This window comes from Ictidomys tridecemlineatus, chromosome 15 (genome assembly GCF_052094955.1).
Source record: "Ictidomys tridecemlineatus isolate mIctTri1 chromosome 15, mIctTri1.hap1, whole genome shotgun sequence".
In the NCBI taxonomy this organism is placed as follows: Eukaryota; Metazoa; Chordata; class Mammalia; order Rodentia; family Sciuridae; genus Ictidomys; species Ictidomys tridecemlineatus.
The window spans coordinates 49,574,359-49,588,249 of NC_135491.1; the positions used below are offsets into that span (position 1 = coordinate 49,574,359).

The 13,891-nt window shown below is 51.4% G+C and overlaps 2 protein-coding genes and 1 non-coding gene across 4 annotated transcripts; 2 read left to right on the plus strand and 1 right to left on the minus strand.

Annotated features, from left to right (window-relative positions):
* Positions 1 to 255: 255 nt before the first annotated feature.
* On the plus strand, positions 256 to 1,595 carry Exosc6 (exosome component 6). The gene has a single exon (XM_005318417.5). It carries the CDS (start codon positions 324 to 326, stop codon positions 1,140 to 1,142), a length of 819 nt encoding a protein of 272 aa, XP_005318474.2. The 5' UTR covers positions 256 to 323; the 3' UTR covers positions 1,143 to 1,595.
* A 609-nt stretch (positions 1,596 to 2,204) lies between these two features.
* Positions 2,205 to 6,633, minus strand: LOC110597466 (uncharacterized). 2 transcript variants are annotated; one of them, XM_078032657.1, is made up of 6 exons: positions 5,544 to 6,633; positions 5,345 to 5,401; positions 5,117 to 5,262; positions 4,844 to 4,960; positions 4,349 to 4,491; positions 2,205 to 2,883 (listed from the first exon to the last, which is right to left on the minus strand). In XM_078032657.1, the coding sequence occupies exons 3-6, from the start codon at positions 5,259 to 5,261 to the stop codon at positions 2,845 to 2,847; spliced, it is 444 nt and encodes a 147-aa protein (XP_077888783.1). In that variant the 5' UTR covers position 5,262; positions 5,345 to 5,401; positions 5,544 to 6,633; the 3' UTR covers positions 2,205 to 2,844. The 2 variants fall into 2 exon arrangements, with proteins under 2 accessions (XP_077888783.1, XP_077888785.1); XM_078032659.1 differs by having other exon boundaries at positions 4,844 to 4,957; positions 5,544 to 6,627.
* Trnag-gcc (transfer RNA glycine (anticodon GCC)) lies at positions 6,576 to 6,646 on the plus strand. The gene has a single exon. It is a non-coding gene; the product is annotated as a tRNA-Gly (tRNA).
* The last annotated feature ends 7,245 nt before the right edge of the window (positions 6,647 to 13,891 follow it).

Below are 13,891 nucleotides of genomic sequence, written 5' to 3' on the forward strand. Positions count from 1 at the left end.
CCTTGGACAAATCCATAAAAGAGTTGCACACGTGCAAAATTAAGATAACTGCAACCTTCACAGGAAAAGAAGATTAACATCCTGGCCTGGGAGACGCCATCAGCTGGATTCCGCCTTGCTCCCCCTGGCAGGCCTGGGCTTCCTTGCCCCTTGCAAGCGGTGGCGCTCGCTGTTCTTCCTCCAGGCCGGCAAGGGGCAGTGTGGGCTCCCCGCCTGCTGCTATCCCGACAGCCCTCACCCGGGCGCGCGTCTTTAAGCTGGCGGAAGAGCCGGCGGGCGAGGCAGGGCTGGGGGCGGAAGTGGCTCGCACTCCGGGTGCTGCCATGCCTGGAGACCACCGTCGCATCCGCGGGCCCAAGGAGTCCCAACCACCTCAACTGTATTCAGCGGACGAGGATGAGCCGCCTGCCCCCCGCGACCCGACACGGCTGCGGCCTGTGTACGCGCGCGCCGGGCTTCTGAGCCAGGCCAAAGGGTCGGCCTACCTGGAGGCGGGCGGTACCAAGGTGCTGTGCGCCGTGTCTGGCCCGCGCCAGGCCGAGGGCGGCGAGCGCGGCAGTGGCCCTGCTGGAGCGGGCGGCGAGGCCCCGGCCGCGCTGCGCGGTCGCCTGCTCTGCGACTTTCGCCGCGCACCCTTCTCGGGCCGCAAACGCCGCGCGCCTCCGGGCGGCGGCGAGGAGCGCGAGTTGGCCCTGGCGCTGCAGGAGGCGCTGGAGCCGGCTGTGCGCCTGGGGCGCTATCCGCGCGCGCAGCTCGAGGTGTCCGCGCTACTGCTGGAGGACGGCGGCTCGGCGCTGGCCGCCGCGCTCACGGCCGCCGCGCTTGCCCTGGCCGACGCGGGAATTGAGATGTACGACCTAGTGGTGGGCTGTGGCCTGAGCCTCTCGCCGGGACCTGCGCCCACCTGGCTGCTGGATCCCACGCGGCTCGAGGAGGAGCGCGCCGCCGCCGGTTTCACCGTGGCGCTTATGCCGGTGCTCAATCAGGTGGCCGGGCTGCTGGGCAGCGGGGAGGGCGGCCAGACCGAGAGCTGGGCCGAGGCCTTGCGCTTGGGCCTCGAAGGCTGCCAGCGCCTCTACCCCGTATTACAGCAGTGCCTGGTGCGGGCAGCCCGCCGGAGGGGAGCGGCCTCGGCATCCTGAGTTCCAAGCCTGAGCACCAACAAATGGAGTGCTGCTGCTGCTGTCCTTGAAAGACCTGTGCCGTCGGTCTCCTGCCTCCACCCAGCTAAGAATCTGGAGCACAGGAGAGGAGGTCCACACATGTACCGATGCACTGGACAGCTATGTTTGAGTGACTTTTTTTTTTACAAACTGTTAAAGGGACTTTGCTACTTGAGCTGGCACCCAGTTACGATCCAACTGAAGAAACCTATGGAAGCAGCCTTACTTCCAAGTTGAAAAGGACTTAAGCTGGACTTATCTGAAAAATGAGATCTGGAGCTGTGGCCTTTTAAGAGATGAACCCTGTATAGGCCAGCTAGTGACTCTTTCCAATATAACTGGGCTACTCTTAAGAGGATGAACAAGGGGGCAGTGCCTCAATATCTAAGCTAAAACATAACAAAAAAACTTTTTTTTTTAATGTTGTAGAAACGTCTTCTGTTGTGGTTCTTTAAGTACCAGAGTAGGGGCAGCTGCTGAAATGTAATAAGAATGGGGAAAGTTGAATGTCCTTGGGTTACACCCCTACTCAGGTTTAGAGCCAGATAAGATACAAATCAGGGTTGGGTATTTGGAAAGGATTGTACTTTGGATGGAAGCAAGATCTCATCAGCATAACCACAGGCCTCCATTGCTGATGAGAAGTGGGGTCCTGGGCTGCCTTCATCTGGTGCCCCTGGGAGCAAGACCCTGAGCAGTGTGGCCTGGGGAGATGGCAGATGCACTGCCAAGAGTGAGAATTCCTAGATACAACGCCTCCTGCCCGACAGCCTCACCTTCAGATACAGCCCCGCTATTCTATAGGGCAGAGCTAGCTTAACTGACCATGAAGATGGGGTCTTCACTCTACTCAGACCTGGATTAAAGGAAGCTAGGAGACTTGTTCAGGAGGCAGCACAGCCCTTTCCCCTCTGTACCCTAGTTTGGTATGAGCTTTGAAATTTGAAGGTATCAAGGACCTGTTCAGCCTCTCTCCTGACTGCCTAGGACAGCCCAAAGACCAGAATAAAGTTGAGACCACAATAAGAATCCCCAACCAGGAAGGAGATATACAAATTTTAATGCTTCCCTTCTGATGTAATACATTTTGTGAGGCAAACCTGAAATATGTGGTGTCATACTAGCAAGAAACTATGAAGCTGGACACAAAAATTATACCCCTATTCTGAAGCATGGCTTTATAGAGTAGATGGGGAGTCTGGAACTAAAAGGGGTTAGGTGGGGCACACACAGGGTCTTACTATTTAGTGTCAGACTGGAGGCACACATGTGTTTTCAACACTTGCTGGAGAAAGCTGGGCTGGCTGCTGCATGTGCTCCATAGTACTGTGATTTGTGGCTCATGGGGAGGTGGCACCTGAGCCATATCTGCATCCAGGGAGCCCTGATGCTGCTCCCTACAGTACCCTATCAACTGCCTCCTCCCAGACAGCCTCACCTTCATAAGAATGGTGAGCTACTGCTGGGCTGTCCAGGAGCTCATCTGAAAACCCTCTCCAAAGCTAAACCCACCACTATGGGGAGACTCAGCTGGCCTGCCTGACCTGTGCCTCTTCTTCCATTACTCAGAATGGGTGCCTCAGGTTGCCTGGATGCACCTAGGAGGCCTTTGGAAAAACAGGCAAGGAAGGGAGCCACCCAAGAAGGTGCATGAAACTGATGAGCCTGGAAGGGTTCCCACCTACTGGCTTCCCTCTTGGTAGGGTGCTTGATTCTTTGTCTGTAGAAAAAAATAAAAAGATGGGCCTGAGGTGGTGGCTCAGTGGTAGAGTGCTTGACTAGCGTGAGGCGCTAGGTTTGATTCTAGGCACCACATACAAATAAATAAATGTTCATCAACAACTAAAAAATATATTTTTAAAAACATTTTTAGTTGTAGGTGGACACAAAACGTTTATTTTTATTTTCTTAAATAACTTTGTTTAATTCTTTCTTTTGTGTGGTGCTGAAGATTGAACCCAGGGCCTCATGCATGCCAGGTGAGCGCTCTACCACTGAGCCACAACCGCAGGCCCCTAAAATATATTTTTAAAAAATAAAAGAGTGGGGCTAGGAATGTGGCTCAAATGGTAACGCGCTTGCCTGGCATGCACGGGGCGCTGAGTTCGATCCTCAGCACCACCTAAAATAAAATAAAGATGTTGTATCCACCGAAAACTGAAAGGAAAAATATTAAAAAAAATTCTCTCTCTCTTTAAAAAAAAAAGTAGCTGATAAGACAGGGAGGCAGAGTAGAACTAGGAAAAAGGGCCAACATGTAGTCCCTTTGCTACCTGCCCCCCCACCCCTGTGTCTTTGGAGCTTTAGCAACTCCAGGGGAACTTTAGAGTCTTTTTGGGGGGTTGGGGTACATCTGGAATTGGACCCAGAAGTTGCACATGTTAAGCACACCCTCTATTACTAAGCTATATTCTCAGTTCCTCTTCAGGCTTCTTGAGACCTGGGAACTCAAAACCAGCAGGCAAAAGAAAGCATGTTCTCCTTCTAACCCATTCTTTTCCCAGGTCCTAGACAGTAGTGAAGGCCCTCCTAAGCTCAGAAGGCCAAGGGTGGAACTGAGGAGGTGGAGGAAGAGAGCTCATTATGCCCAATTCCGTGGCAGCACTGGCCTTGCTAAAAGGGCCCAAGAGGCAGTGTGGGCTTGGCCCATCTTAGGGACCACCAATAGTAGAAGAGAGTATGGGAGAACCAGTAATATTCAGGACCTTTAATACTGAAAAAATGGCATCTTCTCCAGCCAGGAATGTCACTGTACCATAGCTTCCCAGGGAGCTTGGTGCCATGCAGACAGCTCAAAGGCCCTGGGGGAGTAGGACCAGGGAGAAGGCAGAATTTGGTTCTTACCCAAGGGATCTGGGACCATGGGACACATTTGTAACGTTTCCTCTATAGTCTATAGCTCAAACATCTCCTGCCTTCCAGATAGAGATGATATTTCAGCCCACAACAGATCCAAGTGCCCAACTGCTTGGCAGTAGTCCCTGGTATAGCATAGCTGACCAAGCCCAGAGCTGCGAGGATAAAATGCAAGGCCAGGCCCATCCTTTACTTGGGCTCCTCTCAAGTTGAAGTCATATGCTTTCCCCTACCCCACTATTGTGTGCTGCACAAACCCAAGTCCCTCCCTTGCTCTGAAGGCCACAAGGACCCAAATACAAGGGGGAGAAGAGGGGTAGACCACTCACTGCCTGCTGGGTGTCTGTGCTTTCCTCGGAGCTGTCTGCCTCCAGATGGAACATCTGGTCCCTGGGCTCCTGCTGGGGCTCCGGAGTTCTGCATGAGGACCCCTCACTACCAGGGTTCCTGTGATCTTCACTGTCCTTTGTCCCTGCGCAGAGTTGCCAGTCAATGGCCAAGTTTGGAGGCTCCAGCTGACCCCATCAGGGTCCAGCATTGATTTAGGATATCTAGGGCTTGGGAGGGCAAGAAGCAGATGGACCAGGATACTGCTCAGGCTCCAGATAGCTGCTGAATAGGAGGGGGTGACAGAACAACCCAGAAGCCACAAGCATCCTCCAGTCACAAGAACAGCCAGAAGGAATAGATGGGAAGTGCACTCCAGAGAAGGGAGGCCTGCAGACAGAGAAAACCCCAGGCGGAACCCTGGGCATCCTGGCATCTTCAGAAGCAGGAAAAGCTGGGGCTGAGAGCATGGCCTGGGCCCACCCTGGGTGCCTGACCTGCAGGATGGTCTCTCTGTTGGTCCATATGTTCCAGACTCTCCAACAGGCTGTCCACTTGAGTTTTGATCTGGCTCAGCTCCCCTCTGATGGAGCGCAGCTCCTCAGTCCTGACTGCTGGGAGAGGGCCAGTGTTGGACCTCAGCTCCTGGGCACAGAGGCCACAGGAGATGAGGGTAACGTTGCCAGGGCTCTAGGGCCTGTTCTTATTGTAGGTACAGCCATACAGTTCCTCCCAAGCTCTGCAGGAGAAATCTATGTCCCCTTACTTACGCTTTATCTGCCTGGGGGACAGGTGGTTATTCCTGGAAACTTTGTAGGGGCTGCAACTGTTCTTGACTCCCATGCCCAAATGGGTCCTTCTCATCTTGGAAGGCATCTGGCTGATGAGTGGAGGGATCCTCTGGTATTCATTCATTCTATAGGGACAGGAGAGAGGAGAAGTCAAGCCGATCAGCACCTCCTTCTCCCCCAGAGGACCCAGGAGTAGGACCCACTCACCTGTAGGGGACTTCTTCTCTGTGCAGCTCAAAGTTCAGGTTGTAGTTACTGCTGCTGCTGCAGAGACAAATGGGAAGTTGGGGAGGGCGGGGTGGGGGGGGGAGTCACTGTCTAGGGCCAGAATTTCTACCCGGTCCCTAACTGAATTTGGGGAAGTGGAAATAACACAGCTGTTCCTTAGAGCCCCAGGATTCTCCACCTGAAGAACCCCCTGGGACTTGCTCAAGGTCACTTTGAGAGACCACAGCAAACCAGCTTTCCCCTGGATGCACTCTGATGAGGAGCTAATGGTTCCAGGTGGCAGGAAGAGACAATCGCCTGCAGGCTTCTGGCCCTCCAAAGGCTTTTCTGCCTAAGCAGGGCACAGTTGATGTTCTGGATCTTAATCTGGCAAAGGATGAAAAGGAAGAATTAAGTCAGAGCCCAAAGCCACTGTGGGGGTGTGAGAGTCTTTAATCCTCCTGTGGCAATTGCCAGGATGCAGCGACTAGCACAGGCAGGGCCAGCAGGCAAGGACAGAGCTGTAGCCAGACCACCTGCCCCTTTGCTGCAGGCCTTGGGAAAGGACAAGCTCCAGAAAGAACCCAAAGCTCACAATGTCTGACTTCAGCCTTCTCACACACACTGAGCGCTCGGGGGTGCAGGTGCCAGGAGGGTGGGGGATTCGTTCAGGGAGACAACTGGGTCTCTTCTGCCTGGCAGGAAGGGTCTGTGGGGACACCGGGCAGGAGCTTCAGGTACCATGGCGCTAGGCCTGGGGAAGGTGAGGAATTGGGGATAGTGTAGAGGGTACATGGGATAGTGGAAAGGGGCATAAGTTCTGGAACAACTTTCTGGTACTGCTCAGGGCCAGCCCAAGATAGGCCAGGTGTGTGCGGTTCCCTGGAGCGGTCCCTGAGCGGGGCCGCCCTTCCCTTTCATCCTCAGGGTCCCCAGAGCTGCAGCCCGCCCCGTTTTCTGGCTTCAGGAGGCCCGGGAAGCACAGGGCTGCTGACGATTCCGGAGGATGGGAGGAGGAGAAAGAGAAAGGACCGCAGGGCCGGCGCAGGTTCCTCCTCCTCCTCCCCGCGACCCCCAGGTGAGGTGGGTTTGAGATGAGAGGAGCGCTGGGATCAGGTCCCAGCTCCAAGTGACCCGTTTCTGGAGCCCAGAAGGTTGGGCAGACGCCCGATCTCAAAGGACGTCTGCCTTTGACCACCTGAGCCTCGGTGTTGGCCCTTCCCGCAGCTCGGCATTGGTGGTTCAGTGGTAGAATTCTCGCCTGCCACGCGGGAGGCCCGGGTTCGATTCCCGGCCAATGCACGCTTTTTTCTTTTTGTTTTTTTCTTCCTTTTGGAAAACTCCTGTTTTCCAAAATGACCATTTTAAATGTATTAAGCCAGGGATGAGTCTTGTGAAGGAACAGAATTTTACTAACTACCGCTCAAGGTGAGACGGGCAGGGGTTGGGGCGCATGCGCTCCTGCAGCGGAGCCTGTTTCGGGGAGAGGTCCCTCTCCTCCCGGGGCCTCCCTACTCCCGCTTCCTCTGCGAGCGCTGACCGGTTCCCCCGGCGGATGGCCCTGCCTGTTTCTCCCCCAGGGGAGCGTCCTGCTGGCACCTGGGCAGCGGCGTCCGCTGCCTCTGGTCTGGAAACGGTTACAGTCTGCCAGCCTGGACCTTCCAACGACAAGGGAGAGAACACAGCAGGAATGGCTGTGTGGGGCAGTGGTCAGGCCACCTCCTCAAGTGTCCCCAGACCGAGGAGCAAGAGGGACCCGTGTGGGTCAGTCCTTCACACCACAACTTTCCCTGCGCTTGACAAATTCCATTTTTCAGATTGGAAAATGGGATCTGAAATCCCCCAGTAAGTACTCCTGGAGGGGCGCCCAAGCAGCGCCTGGGGTAGCACTGGGTGGCTCTCACCGGAGTCCCTGGGCACAATGAGGCCTTAAGGAGGACACCTACCTCTGCCTACCTCTGCCTCAGGTCTTGAAAGCCCAGAGGCCCCTCGACATGAAGACCGAGTCCCTTTAGGACAGGCAGGATCCCTCATTCCCCATGGCTTCTAGTCTCCCGCCCCCACTACCACCCCAAAGTGACCCAGGGTGGGAAATGGATCCAAGTCGGCTGGGAGAGGGGTTGGAGCAGAAAATATGAAACTGGAACTGAAAAACTGAGGAGCCACTAATCTTCCATCAGACAGCCTCAAAAAATGGTCATAAACGGGCATCATGGCGCAGGCCTGTAATCCCAGCAGCTCAGGAGGCTGAGGCAGGAGGATTGGGAGTTCAAAGGCAGCCTCAGCAAAAGCGAGGTTCTAAGCAACTCAGTGAGACCCTGTCTCTAAATAAAATACAAAATAGGGCTAGGGATGTGGCTCAGTGGTCAAGTGCTCCTGAGTTCAATCCCTGGTACCACAAAAAAAAAAAAAAAAAAAAAAAACAGAAAGAAAAAAATGGTCATGATGGCAGGTGCAGTGCACGCCTGTAATCCAGTGGCTCTGAGGCTGAGGCTGGAGGATCACAATTCCAAAGCCACTCTCAGCAATGCAGTGAGGTCCTAATCAATTTAGTGAGACCCTGTCTCTAAATAAAGCACAAAATAGGGCCAGGGGTGTGGCTCAGGAGTTAAAAGCCCCTGGGTTCAATCCCTAGTTCAAAAAAAAAAAAAAAAAAAAAACTGGTGTGAGCCAGGAACAGTGGTGCATGCCTGTAATCCCAGCTACTCAGGAGGCTGAGACAGGAGGATCAAAAGTTGAAGGTCAATCTCAGTAACTTAGCAAGACCCTGTCTCACTTTTTTTTTTTTAATATTTATTTTTTAGTTGTAGTTGGACACAATACCTTTATTTTAGTTATTCATTTTTATGTGGTGCTGATGATTGAACCCAGGGTCTTGTATGTATGAGTCGAGTGCTCTACCACTGAGCCATAACCCCAGCCCCCATTGTCTCACATTTAAAAATAAAAATAAAAAGGGCTGGGGATGTGGCTCTGTTGCACAGGGCCTGTGGGTTCAATCTCCAGAACAACAACAACAACAACAACAAAATAAAGTAAAATAACAAAATACATCACATGTGATAACTAGGAGAACCACTCTTCCATCAGACAGAAGATTATAAAGTCTTATCAACAGACTCCCCTAGTTGAGAGTCTTGCTCACAAACCAACACACAGCATTTACAGATCTACATCACCAAAGAATGTAAGGTTAAAAAAAAAACAAAACAAAACAGATGTACACCTCTACTCTGCAGCCCCCAAAACAAAAACAGTGAGAAGCTGCTCACACTGTTACACTGCAGATGACACAGACTCAGACTGCTGCTTGCAGGGAGAGATTTGGCCTAATTCCTCTTGAGGTCAACCTGGAGGTACAGAGGCATCTCAGAAGCCCACACCCAGCCCTTTCACCCCACTTCTGGGGAGATGAGCAGAAATGAATGCCAAAAGTAACTGGAACCATGGTACTGGGGTGTTTGCAGCTGCACTGTTCCTAGCAACAATCACCTGTCCTCAGAGCAAGGCCGAAATCTCCCCAAGTGCCACATTGCAAATGCCCAGTTAAGGAGATGGAGAGGACAATGGGGGTTCAATATACCCTCCTCACACCAGTGAGAATGGCGTGTTTGCTAGAAAACGTTGGCGAGCTCCTTTATGAAAATGTTTAAAGAGTATAAAAATCACTTTAAGGGCTGCAGGGAGCTCAGTGATAGAACACACTCTGGAAGCATGTGGGAAGCACTGGCTGGGTTCGATTCCCACACCAGAAAAAATATATATATATCTCTATATATTGCTTTAAGTTTCCCAAGTGAGGGGCAAGGTGTCATCCAGAGAGGTTCCCATTTACTACTTCTCAGTGTCTATACCTAGAAAAAGCCCTCGACTCCCACAGGTGAGGTTTCCCCTCAGAGGACCCAGGCCTGGCTCCAGAACAGAGAAGGGACACCAGCAAGATGGTGACCGGGTTCGTTGGCTACGAAAGTACTGGAATGTGCTGGGGTCATATTCCTGAGGCTGAGGGACAAGGAACCTTCTCTCCAGAATGAGCAGACTGTGCGTGGAGTGGACAGTGTACTGACGGACCCACTTGGAGTTCTTGTCCTGTCCCAGGAGAACCCAAACAAGCCAGCAACCATTCTCCCTCCTCAGCCGGCCAGGGGACAGACTCACCAGAAGATGGCGGTTCCCAGCTGCCTCTTCTGGCTTGACCGGGCAGGACCGGGCCTGGGCTCTCGAGCCATGTCCAAATCTAAAGAGAGAGCAGGAGAGTAGGGCAGAGGTGAAGGGATGAAGGGGTGCAGTGGGAGGGGAGTGGGGGCACCTGTGCACAGGGCCCTGCTCTTCAGCTCTGGAGGGAAGGCCAAGATCCAGCCGGTCAATGGGCAGCCTGGCCAGGTCTCCAAGGGACCCAGACCCCCTACCCAGGCCTGGCATCAGGCCCCAGGAGTTTATCCTAGAGGTGCCCCTACCTAGACAAAGAGACAGGCTCTTGGGCACACTTTAAAACAAAAATAGTTAGAAACTTCCAGACTTTGGGAAAAGAAAGCTATTGCTTCCTTCAAACCCACACCCACAGCCAATTGACCCATTGCTCAGTTCCCATAACTGGGAGTGGTCCTGTCAAAAGGCAGGAGAGGGTTTGCCTGTGATCCTTGTGTTCTCTGAGGAGACACCCAGCCCTGGTCTGGGATAATTCTTAAGAGTCCTCCTGCTGCCCTGCCGGCCGGGGATATAGCCCCTCTGTCTGCCTGGCTGCCTGTGCCCGCACTGGCCTGCTCGCTGCCGGGCCCACGCCCCACACCTGCCTCTGTGCTAAGCCCCTTGCCAGCTGTCACTGAAAGAGCCAGAGTGGCTCAGAGTGACAAGCAAGTCTCAAATTCACAAAAGTGTTGCCCTCAGACAAACAAATTTCCCAGCCCCAAACCCAGATGGTTTACCTTGAACTCAAAAGCATCACAGAAAGGCGGGGGCCCAGCACAAGATGTGGAAGGCTCACCATGTACCCAGCTCTGGGATGAGCTCTGGAACTTGAACGCTCATGGGAAGAGGAAGTCCTGGGTATTAGAGGCCAGTAATCTTTATGAAATTCTACTAAAGTTAATTTAACAGATTTGAAATTCTAATTTTTAAAAAATTTTTTTTTAGTTATAGAGGGACATAATACTTTTTTATTTATTTATTCTTATGTGGTGCTGAGGGCTGAACCCAGTGCTTCACACATGCCAAGCAAGGGCTTTACCACTAAGCTACAACTCCAGCCCCCCTCCCCAACATTTTTTTTAAAAAAAGAGGTTTATGGGGCTGGGGATGTGGCTCAAGCGGTAGCGCGCTCGCCTAGCATGCGTGCTGCCCGGGTTCGATCCTCAGCAGCACCACATACCAACAAAGATGTTGTGTTCACCAAGAACTAAGAAAAACTAAAAATAAAATGTTAAAAAAATTCTCTCTCTCTCTCTCTGTCCCCCTCTGTCTCTCACTCTCTCTTTAAAAAAAAAAAAAAAAAAAAAGAGGTTTATGTAGTATTTTATGGTTGCCAATTGAGTGTATCAGCTAAACTTTAGCAGGATACATTTAAGTATTTAAGAAGAAAATATAGCTGGGTGTTATGGCAGATGCCTGTAATCCCAGTGACATGGGGGTCTGAGGTAAGAGGATGGCAAGTTCAAAGCCAGCCTCAGCAACTTAGTGAGCCCTAGCAATTTAACAAGACCTTGTCTCAAAAAAAAAAAAAAAAAAAAATTAAAGGGCTGAGGATTTGAGGATTTGGCTCAGTGGTAAAGTATCCCCTGGGTTCAATCCCCAGTATAAAAGGAAGAACAAGAACAAGAAAAAGGAGAAGAAAATACAAAGGAGTCCTAAATTCTTCAGGCAACTTCCTAATGGATGCCTTGGGCCCAAGGAAGCAGGGAGCAGGGATCCCTGAGGGCCGTTGCACTGGGTCTCGGTGTTGCTGGCCAACGGGCCACATCCACTTAGAAGGGTCAGGTAAGGCTCCCCCTGGGACTAGTGTGGGGCTGGCTGAGTTCAAAGGACTGAGTGGGAGCTGAAGCAAGGAAGTTGGGCAGCCTTGGGAGGAGGGTGCTGAGGACCCCGGATTCCCCCTTCCCATCTGGACAGAGAGGCCTGGAGGGTGTGCTTGGCCTATGATCAGCCCCAGATTCTCTTGTGACTCAGGAGGCAGCTGGCCGGCCATAATATTACTTAGGGAATGGGTTTCTGCAGCAATGTTCGAGGTCACATCTGGGGCAAGGAACCTGCTGGTTGATAGTAGAACCATGGACAACCATGAGTCAGGACCCTCCAGCCCCAAGGGGCTCCTCTGCCCCAGCCCCCTTGATATGCAGTGACGGCAAGAACAGGGAGGACCTCACTCCCATATTCCCAAATGCAGGGAGGGCTTTGCAGGTGTGCAAGCTGTGCAGCCACATGGGGTCCTCATTCAGAAGGACCTTGTGCTTCCTATACGCTCTGCTGTTGCCATTTTGAAATTCTTAATAATTTTTGAACTTGAATTCTCATTCTGTATCAGGCCCTACAAATCATATAGCTGGGCCTATGCCTCAGCCTCAACCAAAGGTTGACCTGAAGTTTCAGTGGACAAATACAGCAACATATCAATCACCTCTCGATCTTCCACTCTAGCACAGGACCTCACACACAGAGCTCAGCAAACATTCTGCCGAGTGATCAGGTTATAGAGCCTGGATTCTGTTTCATCATCCCTAGGAGAGGTGTTGTTTTTTTGTTTGTTTGTTTGTTTTGTTTTTTTGTGTTTTTTTTTTTTTTAAGTGCAGAGGACAGGGAGACCCAAGCCTCATATTTCTCATATTTGGGACATGAGGCTTTTGGGCCAACCAGGTGAGAATCTTTCTCAAGCCTTCTCCTGGGTGCAGGAGGGACAACCCTGGTGAGTTCTAAGGCAGCTACTGACCTCTTTTCTCCAAGACATTCTGGATGCTCAGAGCAAATTTGGAATGGATGTTGACAAGATGAAGCTGTGCCCCAGCCAGCACCCTCTACCAGCCTTCTGTCCTTCAGCATGTGTGACATTGTTTGTAAAACTATCTGTACCACCAAGGTACCTTCCTCTTCACTTCCAGAATCCAACATTCAGAGGAGGTTGTCTGGAACTATGTTTGAATCTCCTTGTCTCTGCCCAAGGCACAGAAGCAGAGATTGAGGGAAGAACTGCAAATCCTAGAGCTGCTTTGGCTCCTTAGCATTCACCTCCAAAGACAGAGCAGGAAAAGCAGAGTCCAGGAAGGGGAGAGCAGTGCATTCAAACTTTTTTTTTTTTTTAATATTTATTTTTTAGTTTTTGGCGGACACAACATCTTTGTTGGTATGTGGTGCTGAGGATCGAACCCGGGCCGCACGCATGCCAGGCGAGCGCGCTACCACTTGAGCCACATCCCCAGCCCCGCATTCAAACTTCTTCCCCCCCCCCAAGTGCTCACCCAGAGCACTCTGTGGTCTCCTCTCCTCACTCACTTGCTTTTTCACTTTCTTTTTCTTTCTTTTTTTTTTTTTTTTTTGTACTGGGTATTAAACTCCGGGCACTTAACCACTGAGCCATATCCCCAGCCTGTTTTATTTTTTATTTAGAGACAGGGTCTTGCTAAATTGCTGAGGCTGACTTTGAACTTTTGATCCTCCTGTCTCAGCCTCCCGAGCCCCTGGGATTTCAGGCAAGCTCCACCACACCTGGCTCACATCATTCTTTTGTTGTTGTTGTTGTTCTCCTTAGTTCCACATGACAGCAGGATGCATTTCAGTTCATTGTATACAAAAGGAGCACAGCTTTTCATTTCTCTGGTAGTATACAATTTACCATATGCGCAGTCATACATGTACCTAGAGTAATGATGTCCATTTCATTCCACCATCTTTCCTATCCCCATGTCTCTCCTCCTCTCCCTCCCCTTTGCCCAATCAAAGTTCCTCCATTCTTCTCATTGCCCCCCGCCCAATAAGGATCAGCATCCATTGAGCAGGGAGAACATTTGGCCTTTGGTTTGGGGGAATTGGTTTACTTTGCTTCGCATAATATTCTCTAACTGCATCTATTTCCTTGCAAATGTCATAATTTCACTCTCTTTTAAAGCTGAGTAATATATCATTGTGTGTATATATCACAGTTTCTTTATTCATTCATCTATTGAAGGGCCTCTAGGTTAGTTCCACAGTTTACCTCTTGTGAATGTCACTTCATTCTTGAAACCAGAGACCCCATGAATTTAACAAGGAGCATGTTTGGATGCCAAGTCTTTCCTAGAGGAAGCTCCAGTTCTGCACAACTAGCCAGCTTGAAGAACGTCCACCCCAACACTAACCTACTGGATCTCAGCTAAATTCCACCTGCAGCCCGATTCCCCAGAGAGCTCTGCAGTGTGAACCACACCACGGAGAGGAGTCTGTCCTTTCTTGGGGCCTGCCCTCTAATTGACATCTCTCTCTCTTCTCAATCCTATCTCAGGACAAACAGAAGTAGTCCCTGACGAGGGTGGTGTAGCATGGCTTATCCTTTTCAAAGTCTTTTCACGTTTTGAACAAGAACCC

Coding starts and splice junctions, on each gene's coding strand:
- Exosc6 (XM_005318417.5), top strand. CDS start 324: ATGCCTGGAGACCACCGTCGCATCCGCGGGCCCAAGGAGTCCCAACCA.
- LOC110597466 (XM_078032657.1), bottom strand. CDS start 5,261: ATGAATGAATACCAGAGGATCCCTCCACTCATCAGCCAGATGCCTTCC. Junction 4,492..4,843: donor ACAGAGAGACCATCCTGCAG/GTCAGGCACCCA, acceptor AACTCTGCGCAG/GGACAAAGGACAGTGAAGAT. Junction 2,884..4,348: donor GCACAGACACCCAGCAGGCA/GTGAGTGGTCTA, acceptor TTTTTTCTACAG/ACAAAGAATCAAGCACCCTA.